The following is a 17,419-nucleotide window of genomic DNA, read 5'->3' on the forward strand; positions in this document are numbered from 1 at the left end:
TAATTAGGCAAAGATGTGTTTGTTACATTTGTTTCTGCTGTGGGAGATTAACTGTGTAACAGTGTGTTACATTTGTTTCCACTGTAGGAGATTAACTGTGTAAAGATGTGTTACAGTTGTGGCACTTTGCCTGCCTAAAGCCCCTGATTGGTCTAATAAAAAGCTGAACAGTCAATAGCTAGACAGGAGAGGGATGGATGGTGGGGTTGGTGGACAGAATAAATAGGAGGAGAAATCTAGGTGAAAGAAGAGAATGAGGAAGAAGGAGAGGGACATGTCCAGGGCCAGAAATCAGGCAGCCACCGTACAGACAGACACAAGAAGCAGTGAAAGTAAGCTATACAGAAGGAAGGCAGAGACAAGTAGATCTCAGTGAGTTCGAGGCCAGCCTGGTCTACCGAATGAGTTCCAAGAAAGCAAGGGCTACACAGAAAAACCCTAACTCCGGGGAAAAAAGGAACTTACTCCTTCCTCATGACCATCCAAAGACTGAAATCCCCTGACTCATGTGTGTAATGGCTCTGGCTTCTTAAAAACCCTCTCTGGTGAATTGTAGAATCTCCTAGAAGTAAAAGCAAAGAAAAGCCTGACTGGTAACACCCAGTTCCTCTCTGCATTTTCCCATTTGTATGGAAAATACCAGGTTACATAATGAGAACCTGGTCATAAGGGGAAGAGGGCCATGGCAGGCAGTCTTGAAAATAGGGGGCTCTGTGGAGCAGAGGCGATCTATAGGGGCAACAATTAAGGACATTTATTCTGTGCCAGGGACTGTCCTAAGCAACTCTAAACTCACAAAATGGTTTCTTACATTGGCAATATATGTATTCTTTAAAATAATTATTTTTATAGCCAGGTGGTGATGGCACATGCCCTTAATCCTGGCACTCAGGAGGCGGAGGCATGCGGGTCTCTGTGAGTTTGAGGCCAGCCTGGTCTACAGAACTAGTTCCAGGACAGCCAGGCATAGAGAGACTCTGTCTCAAAATACTGAAATAAATTAAAAAAAAATAGACAAAATTTTTGTATGCAACCTTAGTTGACCTGATACTTACCCATATAGCCCAGAGTGGTCTTGAAGTTGTAGCAAGCTCCTGCCTCAGCCTCTCAAGTGCTAGAATTACAGGTGTGAGCCACCACACCTGGCCAGTATTCCCACTTAACAGAAACAGGCCCAGAGAGGTTCCATAGTGTGTCCAAAATCACAGACTAGAATCTGGTGCAGAAAGGAACCCTGGCCACACGTCTCGGTGGCCTCTTTATTGGTGGCCTCTCTATTTATTATTCTGTGACATGGAACAGTGAGCTTTGGCATTTGAATGATTTGAATCTGAACACAAATTAGTAATAAGTACCTGAAAACACTCCCTTAGTAATCTGAGAGACTCAAACTAAAAGCACGATTTGACTGGACATTCTGTGGCATGAAAGGTGGGCAATACCGGTACAGGATGGTTGTGACTCCAGGAAACAGAACCCATGGGTGGGTCCCTCCTGGGACCTCAGTCCTCCCCGAGGATTTGCATACAATTAACTGTTGATGGAGAGGAACAGACATCTTCAATGGTGAAGGGGTCCATACTCTGGTCAACAGCACTAGAGAAACTCTGTGTCACACAGCAGAAAGAGGGGCGAAAGTGGAAGTGAAGCCAGTTCAGAAGAGGAAGGGGGCTAGGAAGGGATCAGCAGGAGTTGGGGGAGGGCGAGAGGAAGCACAGGGGGGAGGGCGGAATATGTTCCAAGTACATTTTATATGTGTATGAAAATGCCAATACGTTATTGTGTATAATTAATATAGGCTAATGAGAAAATAATAGGCAGGAGTGTAGTGGTGCACACCTTTAATCAAAGCACTTGGGAAGCAGGGGCAGGTGGATCTATGTGAGTTCAAGGCCAGCCTGGTCTACATAGTGAGTTCCAGGACAGCCAGGGCTACATGGTGAAACCCTGCATCCAAACAAAACACACAACAAAAGCTTCATAAAGCAACGGGTGGGAGTGTGGACTGCTGCAGTCACTTCAGGACCAAATTGGCAGCACTTCATCAAGCTAGGTGTAAGTGTGGTTCCAAATGGCATTGCTTATGGGTGTACAGACCAGAGAGACTCTTATTTCTAGAAGGTTCTAGAGCTCTGCAAGCTGACAAGTGAATTCAGTCTCATGATTAGTGACCGCTCCACCTGGCTTCAGCAGCAATGGCGCTCTGGCTCCCGGGGTTCTTAGAACCATTTGGGTGTCGTATCTATGAACCAATGTCCCAAGTCCTGATCATTGGTATCTATGTCTGGGAAGAGTCCCCATGGGGTTTCAGGCGGCTTGAGCTGCAAAAGAGACCTCCAACATCAGGGTGGAAGCCTGTCCCAGCTCTGGCCCCAGCACACACAAGATGCTTAAAAGAGTAGGGTACAGGTACAGTTACACGGCAAAGGGGGGATGGGAGGGAGCCTGTGCTTACCCAGGGTTCTAGTTTTAAATATTAATGACTCTGCCACTTACTCTCTCTTTCACCTTGACTCAGTCCCTCCTAGCCTCCTTTTTCCCACCTGTAAAATGGGCAGAAAAATCTTTATAGGGTGCCTGTGAGGTAGGAATGTAAGTTTTAAAAACTGACCCAATTTAAAAACAAAAATATTTATTAAGTAAACATACCATGGTACATGGATATTACAAAACAATGACAAGGAGGATATGCAAATGAACAAGTTCAGAATGTACTGTATTAGCACAGAAACATAGAGAAGGCTATTTGATTGAAGGTGCTAGACCCCCATCCGAATGAGTTTAAGCAAGAAGGAATCCTGCCAAGAAAATGTCTCGGGACTCAAGCGAAAGCATGCAGGAATGCCCTCTGGCCCCAGGAGGCTGTGTCTTCTTGTCTCTCCGGGCTTCAGTGCAGTGATTCTCAACCTGTGGGGTCGAGAGCACTTTGGCAAACCTCTCTCTCCATAAATATCTACATTACATTATGATTCATAACAGTAGCAAAATTAGTTATGAAGTAACAATGAAAATAATTTTATGGTTGGGAGTCAGCAAAACATGAGGAATTGTATGAAGCGGGTCACAGCATGAGGGAGATTGAGAACCACTGAAAATGGTTCCTCTCTGGCCTCTGCTTTGCCTAGCACATCTGCCTTCTTTGAAAAGCCATTTGTCTGCCCAGGTGGCCACCCCACCCACTCACTTTACACACAGACATGGTCACAGCTCCGGAGTTTAACTGACTTCAGTACGTGGCTTGTAAATCCCCAAACAACATCCCGAATCCACATGTCCAACTCTCACCCCTTCAGTTCCTATCAGAGGATCGCGGGGAGCATCAGGGATGAGCAATCAAGAGTCAGCTGAGCAAGCTCTGCTCATTGGTAACAGCCCCGCGAGGTAGGCCGCACCTCCCAGCTAATAACACTAAGAGGCAGAAAGTCAAATTCCCACTTCCTAGACAGCACCAGGCACAGATGAGCCTTGAGCCTGAGTTTGTAAGATGCCAAAGTTCAAGTGTGTTGCTTTAGCTACGTAGTCACCTTCAGCTAGGGACAGCCCATGGCCATCACCCCAAAACCAAGCAGGTTACCAGCTTATTGGAACAAGCCCCATGCTTGTCTGACAGACAGGAATCAACTGACCCAAAGTCAAGGGAACACTAGCTGGAAGGGGACACTGGCTGGAAGGGGACACTGGCTGGAAGGGGACCCTAGCTGGAAGGAAGAACATTAAAAAAAAAAACATTTTTTATGGTTTATTTAATGTGCATTGGTGTAAAGGTGTCAGATCCCCTGGAACTGGATCTTCAGACAGTTGTGAACTGCCATGTGGGTGCTGGGAATTGAACCCAGGTCCTTTGGAAGAGCAATCAGTGCTCTTAACTACTGAGCCATCTCTCCAGCCCCCAAGAACATGTTTTTTAAGGAACACAAGGCTCAGGGAACCAGGAAAATTTCTCAGAGTTCTGAGTCTGCCATTCCTGCTCTTGTTTAGAGAGCAGGAGAGGACCTCGTGTGAATGTAATAGTTCGTGTATTTTGAATCTGAAATACCCTGCACCTCCACGGGGCCATGTTTGTCTTGCTCTGTTGCATTATTTTGTATGTATATTTATGTGTATATGGGGGAGGCGGGGCATGTGCATGACACAACATGCATGAAGAGGTCAAAGGACAACCTGCAGAAGTCTGTTCCCGTTCCACCATGTGGGTTCTGGGATCCAACTCTGATTGTCTGTGTTAGCAGCAAGTGCCTTTACCTGATCTCACTGGCCCAGGGCCGCGGTCTCTGTGTTCACTCTCCCATTATTGGTGTTATTGTGGGAGCCTGTGGAACCGGGAGGAGGTAGGACCCGGCTGTAGAAATGGACAGCTGGCGGGGCTTCTGAAGATTGTACCCAGTTTAAAGGGCTGCTTTGTCTCCTGGCTCACTGCCACATGAACAACCTCTGCCTCCTGTTCCTGCCACCAATAGTCTGAGCTGCCCCGGCAGGCCTTGATTGCCGTGATAGAGTGAAGTCCTCTGAAACTGTGAGCCAAATAAATCTCTTCTTCCGTCGGTTGTTTCTGACAGAAGGGCTGGGCACAGCGAGTGAAGTGTGACTAACACACTTGTCAAAAAGTCACCATCAGGTGTTCAGGGGTCACCAAAAGAAGCTGGCGCCTGCCCGCAGTTGAAACTGCAGGGTCCAGAGGGAGCTATCTCTCTCCTAGACTCTCAGGCCTGGCTGGAAACTCAGCTGCCTGGGGAAATCCGCTCCCATCCTAGCTTCTGGTCAGCTTTTGTATTATTTCCTCTGGTTACATTTGAGATAAGTTTCTGGGTCATCAGAGGCTTCCATCAAACCACTTCCTCTGAAAGTGTCACAGAGATCTTGTACCTAGGGGTGGAGAAAGCAGGGCGCTATCCTAAACCTACTGTTCCCACAAAGATCTTCCACAGGACCAGTGAAGCGGTGCTCGCCCATAACTCCTCCCCTGCCTGCAGCAGGAGGCAGTGCCCAATACTATGGCTGCGGCTGCGGCCCCAGTCGGAAGAACTGGGTAACTCAGAGTCTAAGCCCAAGGTTTGGCCCTAGCCGGGATGTCAGATTCAAAAGCTCTGGATTAAGCCATCAGCCACAATCGCTAGTATTAACCCACAAATGAGTAAAAAGGAGCATTCAAGTTCGGTATTTTCCAACATGCTGGCAGTGCTGTCAACCAGCGTCTCTGTGAGAAAGGAACCTCTGCCCTCAGTGGTCCGCCATGGTCCCAGGAGGGGTTGTCCACAAGCAGAAACCTCTCACCTCCCAGCTCAGGCTGTGAGGTCCAAGGAAGAGGAGACTCTGGGTCTGTCTTTAATAAGACAGAGATTAATTTTTTAGCAACATGACAGGAGTCTGGTCAACCGGAACCATCACTTCGGTGCCCGTGTCAGTAGTGGCCCGGGAGCACTTCCTGCTACTGCGCATGTTGTAAAACTTTTCGCTGAGGTGCTTTCGGAACTTCTTGGTAAGAAAGCAGTAGATTACAGGGTCTAAGACACAGTTGGTGCTGAGGAGGCAGAGGGTGATCTGATGGGCATCATTAATAGCCTGGTGGAAGTTGGTCTGGTAGCCCAGCTCTGCGAGGGTCCAGGGCAGCTGGACCATGTGATGGGGCACAAAGCAGATGATGAACACCGCCAAGACGGTGCAGACCATCCACAGTGCCCGGCGCTTCACTTCAGGTTTGCGTTGCTGCTGTACCTTCCGCGTGAGCAGCGTGTGGATGATGACCAGGTTGCAGTAGAGGATAAGAAGGAAGACGAGGAAGAAACAGAATGCGATGAAGACGTGAACCACAAGGATCGGCACACTGCGCGGCTCATAGTGCTCAAAGCAGCGGGTGATGTTGCCTGAGCCATCTTTTGTGCGAACCACGTTGGTGGAGTCCGTGGCCAGGAAGTATAATGCAGTAGCCACGATGGATATCCAAATGACCACGCACAAAGAGATGCCACGCTTGCGGGTGGTAGACTGAGCAGTCTTGATGGGATAGGCCACTGCCTGGTAGCGGTTATAAGTGATGACACCCAGGAAGGCTACACTACAGTAGGTATTGATGAAGAAGAGGCAGCCAGCCAGGTTGCACAGGAATTTGTGTAGAATCCAGTTGCCTTCATTGTAATAGTAGACAATCCACAGCGGGAGGGTGATCAAGAAAAGCAGGTCGGCAACGGTGAGGTTCACCATGAAGATCTTTATCTCGTTCAGTTTCTTGGAAGGGTACAAGCGGGCAAAGACCCATAGCACATAGCTATTGGCAATCACCCCCAACACAAAGATGACACTGTAAACAACCGGAAAGAGGGTGTATCGAAATTCAGAATCCACACGGGAGGATTCATTTTGCTCCATTGCTCTGGACTGGAAGAGTCACCTGATCATGGGGTGCTGTATATGCCTAGAAGAGCATGCAAAGATTCTGGTTAATAAACAGCCAATGAAGGAATCCTCTACCTCAAATTGCAAGACTCTTTGCTACAGTTTGAATGTTGGGGACCTCTCTAGAATTCATGTTGAAATGTAATCCCAAGGATTAAGAGAGAGTTGATGAAGGCAGAGCCTACATAAATACAGTTAGCCGCCTATGAGATGATTCAGTGACTAGAGGCATCTGACGCCAAGTCTGGTAGCCTGATTGGATCCCCAGGACCTACATGGAAGAAGCCAAGAACTGCTTCTACTAGTCACCTGATTTCTGTGTGTGTGCCTCTGTGTGTGCTGTACACCTGGTGTACGTATGTGCTGTAACTCCAGTTCCAGGGGACCTGATGCCCTTTCTGGACCTGCACCAGGCACCAGGCACACACACGGTGCACAGACATGCAGACAAACACTCACATGCATAAAATAAATAAAATAAAAAGGGTATTAAAAAGTTCATATTGCAAAACGTTTTAGGATAGGCCTTGGGGTATACACCTGCAGTGGAATTCACTTGACAGGCAGAGGCTGGAAGATCACCATGGTTTTGAAGCCAACCTGGTCTAGGAAAGGAGTTTTAGGACAACTTAAACTACATAATGAGAGTCTGCCTCAATTTTTCTTATCCATTCAACAGATAAACAGCTATAGCACAGTGGTCTGTTGCTTGGCATGCATGTGACCAAGGGTTGGACCTCCAGCCTACCCTCCTACTCCACCCAAAACCCAACACACCAAAACTATAAACATCCTTCAATATGACTGGGCAGTGCCTATTCAAGAGTCATTGCCACGAAAGACAAAGAAAGCCTGAGGAACTGTCGGAGATTATTGGATATTGAACATCGATGTGGTCAGGCACGGTGACTCACATTCGTAATCTCAGCACGTGGGAGGCTGAGGCAAGAGGGTTAAGTGAATATCAGGCCAGCCTGGGCTACATAGTGAGTTGAAGACTAGCCTGGACTATAGCGTGAAACTCTGTCTCAAAACATAAATAGATCACACAATCACACACACACACATACACACCACAAACACACACACACACAGAGCAACAGAGAGAGAGACAGAGACAGAGAAAGAGAAACAGAGAGACTAAATGCAATTTAGAATCCTGGATTTTATCTTGGAACAGAGTAAACGTTTAACTAGAGAAAAAAATCTGATAAATTTCAAATGACAGCCATGATTTAATTATTAATGTTGCCTCAACATGAACTTCCTGGGGCTGGGAGTGAAGCTTGGTGAGGGAGCACTCACTCTGATACGTGTTATCTTGGGTTCCACCTCCAGAACTGAAAAAAAAAATCAGTTCTGTTTTGAGAACTGTATTTGAGGTCTGTAATATTAGGGAAGGCTGGGGGAGGGAAAGCATGGCTCCTATTCACACTATCTTACAACTCCATCTTTAAAAAGTCCTGATGTTAGCTCGGTGGCTACAGGCGGAGGCACAGGTGTGCAGTTCCAGCATCTGGGAGGCAGAGGCAGGAAGTTCAAGGTCATCCTCAGCTGTACTGTGAGTTTGAGATCAGCCTGGGCTGCCTTAGATCCTGTCTCAAACATGGCTCCCACCAAAAAGTATCCTGGAGTTATTTCAAAACAATAATCTAGATACATTAAAGATTAAAGCTAAGCATGGTGGCATACACTTTCAATCCAAGCGCTAGGGAGGCAGATCTCTGTGAACTGAACAAGGCCAGCCAGAGCTACACAGTGAGAGTCTGCCTCAAAAATAAAGAAATGAAATGAAATGAAATAATCCTTTACCCTACTTCTCAAACTCTACTCCATAGTTTCCCCCACTGTCCATGCTCCTTCAAAGCTATGTCTCTCCCTTTATTCTATAAAGGCTGCAGAGTGGGTGTCACTTAGCCAACGTCACACCTCTGTTCCAAAGTGGAGTCAGGGGTCCTGCTCTTGACTTGAATTCTGTTCCCAACACCCTTGTGGGTGGCCCACAAGTGCCTGTAACTCAGTCCAGGGTTATTTACACTCACATGCCTATAACACACACACACACACACACACACACTGTTTATAGAAAAAAACAGTGTGGTCTGGATCTCAAACCCATTTGTTCCCCCATCCATCCATCCATCCATCCGTCCAACAAATATCTCTGAGCGCCGACTCCCTTTGGGCATACTGAAGAGCACAGCAAAGCCTTGCTTCGGGAGCACATCCTGAGGAGAACACCTGAAGGAATTCAGGGAGCCACCACACAAAGAGCAAATGGAGGGCTGACAGGAAGAACAAAGAGAGATCAGGGAAACAGGGAGCACTTCTGAGAAAACCTAGATGAGGATGGTGCAGACATTGCAAGAGAGATGTGCTTTGTGCATGGTGCCAGGACTGAGGGAAGCCACCACATGTCCCCTGCCCTGACCTCCAGCCCTCCAGCAGCCACTCCGCTTGCACCCTGGGCCACCTTCCCAACAGTCTCCGGCTAGAGTGGCTTCTCTGGAAGGACTTCAGACCTATCCAGACCTCACAGTTTCAAAATCCTCAGGCTGCCTAGAAGGCTCTTGCTCTCTCTCCTTCCCTCCCTCTCCTCCTCTCTTTCTACCTTCCTTCCTACTGTCCTTCTGAATGCTGATTGAAACCAAGGCCTAGGCAAGGGCTTGACCTCGAAGCCACAGATTCTGGTAAGTTCCCCAACTTGACCGGACTGGCCTAGAGTCGTCTGTAGGGAGAACTTCAATAGAGAAATTACCTAGATCAGATTGGCCTGGGGGTATGTCCATGGTACTTTGTCTTGATTGTTAATTGATGTAGAAAGACTCAGCTCTCTGTGCTCCTAACCAACCCCTAGACAGAAGACTTCAGCAAGCAGCACCCTCTGTGGTTCTTTGACCTTGAAGTAAATTCCTCAGTTGGAGATAAGGCTGCTCTCTTTCTTCAATGGCAGGCTAGGGTAGGCCAAGCAAATCCATTCCTCTTCTACATTGTTTTTGGTCAGATTTTTTTTGGGGGGGGGGGGCTTTGGCATTTTTTGTTTTGTTTTTGTTTTTTTCCAGATAGGGTTTCTCTGTGTAGCCCTGGCTGTCCGAGAACGCACTCTGTAGACCAGGCTGATCTTGAACTCAGAGACCCTCCAGCCTCTACTCCTGGAGTCCTGGGATTAAGGGTGTGTGCCACCACAGCCCAGCTGGGTGAGAACGTTTATCAAAGCATCAGAGAGGAAACTAAAACAACCCCCATTCCTCCATTCCTTGGCCGATTTCCACTCGTGATTCAGACCTCGTATGGAGGCTGAGCCACCTGTGAGAACCAGAAACTGCTCAACATTTATTCCCAGAACCGAAACCTAATGCACAGGAATGAGCGAGAAACCTTGTTAATGACACCCATCCCTTCAGGAGCCTTCCGCAGGGAAAACACTTGAAAGAGACTAAATACAAGTACATTTAAAGGAACAATTGGCTGCCATGAAACTTTACTGAAAATGTTTTCTATGTCTCTGATCTATTTAGCAGAACAGTAATTTATATGTCAAATCCATAGGTCTTAGAATTCCTGATAAATCACAATAATTTAAAATATCTTAATATTTAATAATTTTAATTATTTTAAAAAATAAATAATTTAAAATAATGATAATTTTAATTTAATATTTTTAAATAATTTTTAAAGTTTTTAAATAAAAAGTAAATCAAGAAAGTTATCTGTTTAAACATTTTTATGTTTATTTATTTATTTAGAGTATGTGTTCCTGTGTACACAACTACCATGGTGTATGTGTGGCTGTCAGAAAACAGCTTTTGTAAGTTGATTCTTTCCTTGCACCACATGGGACCCAAGAATCATCTGGTCATCTCTTACACCTACAGAGCCATCTGGTCAACCTGGAAGTTATCATTTTTACTAAACTTGGGCATTAAGCATGCATCTTTTCAGTACTCTGTGTGAGATGGATAATATCTACAAAAGGCTTCCGCAGCAAACAGAACTATTGTGTGGCCTTCCAGGGGGAAGCATCTATGCAATAGTTTGATCTGCGAGCTGACCTTGCTCTGAATCACCCTGGCAGAGGAAAGAAAGACTGGGCTACATGTGACCCTTTATCAAAGAACCAAAACAGACAGACAAACAGATGCATACTTTCGGGGAGCCTAATTGGGAAGAAGAGCAGATCATGGGAGGGAGACAAGAGAGGGCAATGGGGTGAATGTGGTCAAAATACACTATAAACGTGCGTGAAAAGCTGTAATAAAACCCATTCTTCAGAGTAATTCATGCATACTAATAAAAAAGTTTTTCTGTGTAGCTTGGCTGTCCTAGAACTCACTCTGTAGACCAAGCTTACCTCAAATTCACAGAGATCTGCCTGCCTCTGCCTCCAGAGTGCTGGGATTAAAGGTGTGCACCACCTCCCAACTTCATAAAAATATTTTTAAAGTCAAAGAAAAACATCTTCAATTATCTGAACGAGCCCTCTGTCTGAGCTCCAGCCCTCTGGGCTCAAGGGTAGAGCAGGTACCCTGTGTGTTCAAGGCCCAAGCTCCCTCCCCAGCACAAGACAGGGAAAAACCTTCCTCTCACCAGTACTTGGCTATGCAGCAACCGGTTCCTGCAAACAAAGCAGCTTATCACCACGTAGTGGATGTGGAAGCGGCTGTGAGGTCCCTGCTGTCTCTTATTTAATCCAACATTAAAGAGCTTTGTAAACAATGTCCAACAGATGCCACTCTTTTCCCTAAACTGTTTATTTTATAAAATCCAGCTGTTTTCTGTAAAAAAAAAAAAATGTATTATTTATGTTAAGCTAGGTTAGTTTGGATTTGGTTTGGTTTTTTTGTGTTGTTTTAAAAAATCCTAACTGTAATGTTTCTCCACACACACACACTCCCCGTGCTGGAGCTCAGACCTGGGGCGTTAGCCACGCTAGGCAAGATCTCTGAGGATAAGCTACATCCCAGCCCATATGGTGAACAGCAGTAGGTATAACCACGAAACACAAAGGTCTTGAAACTGCCAACCAGTAAAGACACACCAGAGGCCAAAAAACATGCAGAGCCCTGGCCCATAGTCTCGCCTCCTCTCCTTGGGAGTCAAGATGTCCCCTCTTCTGAGCCTCTCCTCTGTCCTGCTGGAACCCCCCAAAAGTGTGGCTCCTGAGGTGGGAAGCATTTCTGGTCTGGCTCTATCTGAGAAGGGCAAGGAGCAGGAGCAGTACACAGCTGGGCTGTTCGGAGACAGATGTGGTGAAATTGTGTCCCTACCCACTACCCACACAGGAAGTCCCTTCCTTCTTGTGGGTCTGAGCACCCAGTTAATAAGACAATGATGGGGGGCTGGAGAGATGGCTCAGTGGTTAAGAGCATTGCCTGCTCTTCCAAAGGTCCTGAGTTCAATACCCAGCAACCACATGGTGGCTCATAACCATCTGTAGTGAGATCTGGTGCCCTCTTCTGGCCTTCAGGCATAAACAGAACATTGTATACATAATAAATAAATAAATATTTAAAAAAAAAAAAAAAAAAAAAAAAAAAATAAGACAATGATGACTGTCTCCAGAAAACTCTCCCGGACATTGCGGGCCCTGCCCTGTCAGGCCTGCCTAGGCTGAGAAAGCCTAGGGCTAGGTGAGTGAGGCACACACAGGATGTGCCCAAAGAAGCCCCAAAATTTTATGTATCAACCTGAATAATACTTCAGTGCGACTGTTTTTCAGCAGTAGGGGTGAAATCCAGGAATTCGCAAGTGCTAACCAGGCGCTCTACCTCTGAGCTGAACCCCAAGTTTTTCCTTAGCTCTTTTGGTCTCACTAAGTTGTACAGGCAAGCATTGAACTTGGGACTCTGATGAGCTGGGACCAAGCCTACAACACAAAGCCCAGCTCACCACATGCTTTAGATAGTGATCTGTTTCTTTGTTTCGAGACAGGGTTTCTCTGTTTGGCCCTAGCTGTCCTAGAACTCGCTCTGTAGACCAGGCTGGCCTCCAACTCAGAGATCTTCCTGCCTCTGCCTCCTGAGTGCTGGGATTAAAGATGTGCACCACCATGCCTGGCTTAGATACTGGTTTCTATGCCATTTCCTCACCATGAAGCAAGCTTCCTGAGAGCAGACACTAAACCGTTTTCATTTCTTCGCTCCCAGTGTTCGCGGCCAGGAAATGAATAAACGAAGCGCTAAGCCACCAGCCACAATTTCAAGGTAAATGTCAAAGAAAAGTTTTTCCGGAAGGGGGGGCAAATGGGGGATAAAATGAAGTGGGAAGAATGGGGTTTCTCCTGCCATTAAGATATCATTTATCATTTATTTGGTTTATCATTTCTTTACTTGTAAGTGGCTTTAGGCAAGTCATGTGGTCCTCGGAGCCTCTGTCTCTCCAGGTGAAAAAAATCTGACAGTGGGAACATGGGCTAGCACTCAGTTGTGGAGCGCTGCAGGTTTGATACAGGAAACCCTAGTTCTGATATCCAGCTCCACATCAGTGTAGGCATGGCGATGCACACCTGTAAGCCCAGCACTTGGGAGGTACAAGCGGGAGAGTAAGAAGCTCAGGGTCATCCTTAGCTAGGTAGGAATCTAGAGGCCAGGGAGTCTAGCCTGGGCTAAGGAGTCTGTCTTTAAGAAAAAAATCTCACTGGGAATGGTGGCACATGCCTTTAATTCCAGCACTAGGGAGGCAGAGGCAGATGGGTCTTTCTGAGGTTGAGGCTAACCTGGTCTACAAAGAGTCATAGGACAGCCAGAGCTAGGTAGAGATATCCTGATTCAAAAATAATAATAATAAAATAAAAATAAATCTGACACTTCTAACAAGGCCCAAAGATGAGAGTACACAGTACCTAAAAGCGGACCTGAGCCCAGCTGGTCAGCTGTTGTTCCTCTCCCAGGTGGCTCATCTGTTTGGAGCCAGAGGAAGAAACTGTGGGTACCCACAGACCCAGAGCTCCACATACCAGCTCCTCCCAGCTCCAGACAATCTCTAGTTCATGCCAACATAGCTTTCAATACCTGAGTCCTTAGTCTGTGGACGGGGCTCCTGTGAGTGCCCAGGCTGCTGCCCCTTGCAGTGTGGTAAATAACCTTTCTGTTTTTTAAAAAAAAAAAAAAACAAAAAAACAAAAACTAGGTGTTTTTTTTTAATTTAATTTGGAAAAGCAAGCTGAGAAAGCACAGACACTTAGAAGGAGGGGAAGGCTTGAACCCCGAACAATTTAACCTTGAGCACAGTTCCCTGAAAGGTCAAAGCTCTAAAACTGCCCAGGCCCCACCCTCAGGTGGGAGCAGGTAAGTCACACTTATTCTTGGAAGCAGCGGGATCATGCCATTTAGATCTCTACCCCATACCCACTAGCTTTGCTAGCAGCCCTGAGGAAAGGGCTCCCTGCCAGGACAGTAAAAGGGGAGGCACCATTGGGGGCTAGGCAGAAGGAAAAATGCCCTGGTTAGTGCCCGGAATAGATACTGGGCTGGAAAGCTGGGTTCATCATCAGGCCAGCCCTGTTTTGTGAAGTCAGTTGACGGCAAGGGTAGAAATGTCTAAATATTTATACTGTAAATCAGACACATATAACGTAGCTCACAAATCTTGCATCTCCTTGCAAACCCTCAGACCTGAAGGTGCATTCACCAACAGGGCATGGACTAGAAGTTGCTTAGAGAAGAGAAGCCATGCCTTCCACGAGGGCACCACCACCTGGAGTCAACTACCCCTTGCTTGGTTGCAAGTGTTAGAGCAGAGCCTGCCCACCTCAACCCAGGACCCTGGACGCCCGTCACTAGAGAAATCTCAGGCATTGGTTCTAGCTGGGATCATATATCCTATGCAAACCAGCTTAGTAAAATGTGTTTGTACTCATCTTTTTCTAGATGAGACACCTACGGTTCCAGGAAAGAGTGTGGGATTAGGAAAGAAAACAGATCTGTCCATTTTCACAAAGTTGGGAAATGACAAACTGGGACTCTCCAAAGCCATGCTGTGGCCCAGCTGGGAGCCAGTTGCCCCTTGACTAACATCTCAGGGTTTGCAGATCTGTCCTAAGACCTGGAAAGAGTTCAAATGCCTGTCAGGAGTCAGGCATGGTGGCTTGAACCTTTGGTGCCTGTAATGGTCTGTGATGTCCCTTTAAGAGACAAGCCATGCCACTCCCTCCTCCCTTCTGCCTAAGCAAGCTGATCTCTCTCTCTCTCTCTCTCTCTCTCTCTCTCTCTCTCTCTCTCTTTCTCTCTCCTGTTCTTCCCTTTCCCCTCAATAACCCACTAAATAAATATCCAACCTCACTCTGCATGGGTGCCCATCCATCTGTCTCTCCTCATGGGACCAGCTGCCTCGTTGAGGTCTTTCACCTACCATGCAGCCATGTGGCTCCCTGCCTGGGTCTCTCTGTCCCTCATGGCCTACTGCAGCCACTTAGGGAACTGCGCAGTTCCTGCCTGGGACTGGCTACTCTCAGGACCTGCAGCCCGCTGCCTGCTGCTACTTGGGGGACCTGCAGCATGGTCTAGGGACCTGCTGCCCGCTGCAGCCACTTGGGGACTTGCAGCATTTTACTTTTACCATAACAGTGCCAGCACTAGTGAGGTGGATGCAGGAGGAGCACCTTTGAGGTCTACGTAGTGAGTTCTAGGCCTGCCAGTGCTACACAGTGAAATTCTTTCTCAACAAAATAAAACTACCAAATGCTGGCAGGAAAAAATTCCTTTGTCCAGAACCCTGCAGCTTTCTTTTCAGCCTGAAGTCAGGAAGAAAACGAGCAAAAAGAAGGGTGGATGTTCTCTGCATCCAGCTAACTCCAGCCCTAATGGACTGAGCTGGGTTAAATCCTCATTCAACCAGGAAACCCTCTCCTGTCTCTGAGAGTCTATGTCCTTATTAGCAGTGTGAATACTGTATTTGTTTTGTTTTGTTTACATGGAGTCTCATTATGTAGCCTTGGCTGGCCTGGAATATACTATGCAGACTAGGCTGGCCTTAAATGCACAAGGATCCTCCCAAACGCTGGTATTAGAGGTGTGCACCACCATATCCAGCTTGCAATATGAATGTGTTTATTTATTTGTATACAGTATTCTCTCTGCACGCATGCCTGAACTACAGAAGAAGGCATCAGATCTCACTATATAGATGGCCATGAGAGTCACCATGTGCTTGCTGGGAATTGAACGCAGGACCTCTGGAAAAGCAGCCAGTGCTCTTAACCTCTGAGCCATCTCTCCAGCCGTCAATATGAATGTTTTTTAAATGGACTTAAAGTCAGGCGTGGTAACGTGCCCCTGATTTCCAATACTCGGAGGGTAGAGGCAGGAAGAACAGCAGATGAAGGCCAGACTTGACTACCCAGTCAATTCAAGGGCTGCCTGAGCTACAGAAGCTATAGTATGAGGCCTTTTAAAAAGGGGCTGGGGGTAAAAGAATGAGCCATGAGTACCAGTATTTTCAGCATCTGGGACACTGGAGCAGAAGGTGCCTTGTGTTCTGGGACACCTTGGTCTACACTATATAGAGCTATATAGTGAAGGTCTCAAAACAAAACAAACAAAAAAAAAGCAGAGACCAGACCCCAAGTTTGGTTCTTACACTGCAAAAACCAGAGGGAGGGGGGAGTAAAGGACCAAAATAGTTGTTTCTTTACGCTTTAACCCCAGCACTCAGGAGGCAGTTCCGTCCATAGAACCCACCTGGTAAAGGAGACAGCTGGCTTGTCTTCTGACCTCCACACATGGCATGGCTCATACATGCGCACACACATACACGTATATAGACAAGGAAATGCAACTTTAAAGTAAAATCTTTTAATCTTAGAGGTCATGTATCCATACACAGCACATGTACAACACACACACACACCCAGGAGAATAGGAGGAAAGTGTTGAGCCTATAGTAGGTGCTCAATAAACAAATGAGTTACCTCCTGTTCTGACTCCCCCACTGCCTCCTGTTGGTGTCCTGGCTGGGCCAGCCATGGTGGCCAGACCCTTTTAATTATCCCCTCACAGTGTTCTCATTGCCATTTCTCCAAGATGTGAGAAGAACTGAGGCCAGGTGAAGGGATCAAATGCCCTGATCATGAAGGTTCCACACCAGATTCCCTGCAGTCACGGCACTGTGCTGACCAAATTATTGACTGCAAAATGGAGATCTTTGGTAAGGACAGAGTCCCGGGGCTGGAGCCAGAATGAGCCAATTTTCCCAGTTGCTGGGGATCCTACCTTGATCCAGGTGTGACTGTGTGTGTGTGTGTGTGTGTGTGTGTGTGTGTGTGTCAGGTGTGTGTCAGAGGTCAGCTGCTCTGGGTGTTGTTCCTCAGGTTCAGTCTTTTGAGACAAGGTTTCTCACTGGTTAAATTTCCTCTCTTCATATGCCAAATGATGAGAATTTAAAAAGTCTATGGCTGGATGTAGTGGTACACACCTATAACCCCAGCTTTTGGGGGATAGAGGCAGGAGGATCAAGAATTCAAGTCCCAGCCTGATCTACATAGCAAGATGGAGGCCAGGCTGGATTGCACAAGACCCTGTCTCAAAAATAAATAAATGAATAGACAAATAAATAAATACAAATAAATAAAATCAAAATCTTCCTATGGGGTGTTGTTACCAAATCGACAGACTCTTTCCCCACACAATGCCACTAACGAATTACTAGATTGTTCTAGCAGCAGAAAGGAATTTGTGTATGCAATGGTTAGCAGAGACGGGTACTCACACTCTAAAGAAACTGTCTCTTCTAGCAGGCTTGGAGCCTGAGTGCTTACTAAGGTCAAACAATTGGGGGTGGGGGTGAAGGGAAGCATCTGCAGCCATCCAAACCTTCCAGGAAGATTTCCAGGAACCTTGGTGTCCTTTCTTCTCTTCTCTATTCTAGGCATGGCCCAGCTTTGTCATGGCAACCAGTAGGGATTTATTTATCATCACAAAGATCTCAAGGTTGTCTAGAGTGCCAACATGGCGCCCAGACCAGTTGTCTGGGGCCCTTTGCTTCAGTGTGTGGAGACCTGTGGTCATCCGATGGTCAACAGCTGGGCGCATGT

At 46.8% G+C, this 17,419-nt stretch overlaps 1 protein-coding gene across 1 annotated transcript; it reads right to left on the reverse strand.

Annotated features, from left to right (window-relative positions):
* Positions 1–2,687: 2,687 nt before the first annotated feature.
* Positions 2,688–6,386, reverse strand: Ptafr (platelet activating factor receptor). Its single transcript, XM_041652635.1, has one exon. The coding sequence runs from the start codon at positions 6,361–6,363 to the stop codon at positions 5,338–5,340; it is 1,026 nt and encodes a 341-aa protein (XP_041508569.1). The 5' UTR covers positions 6,364–6,386; the 3' UTR covers positions 2,688–5,337.
* Positions 6,387–17,419: the final 11,033 nt, after the last annotated feature.

Source organism: Microtus oregoni, unplaced genomic scaffold (assembly GCF_018167655.1).
Source record: "Microtus oregoni isolate MIOR12 unplaced genomic scaffold, Mior012 000005F_ref0000423, whole genome shotgun sequence".
NCBI classification, from domain to species: Eukaryota; Metazoa; Chordata; class Mammalia; order Rodentia; family Cricetidae; genus Microtus; species Microtus oregoni.

Excerpts from the sequence above, each read along its gene's own strand:
- Ptafr (XM_041652635.1), bottom strand. The coding sequence starts at position 6,363 with ATGGAGCAAAATGAATCCTCCCGTGTGGATTCTGAATTTCGATACACC.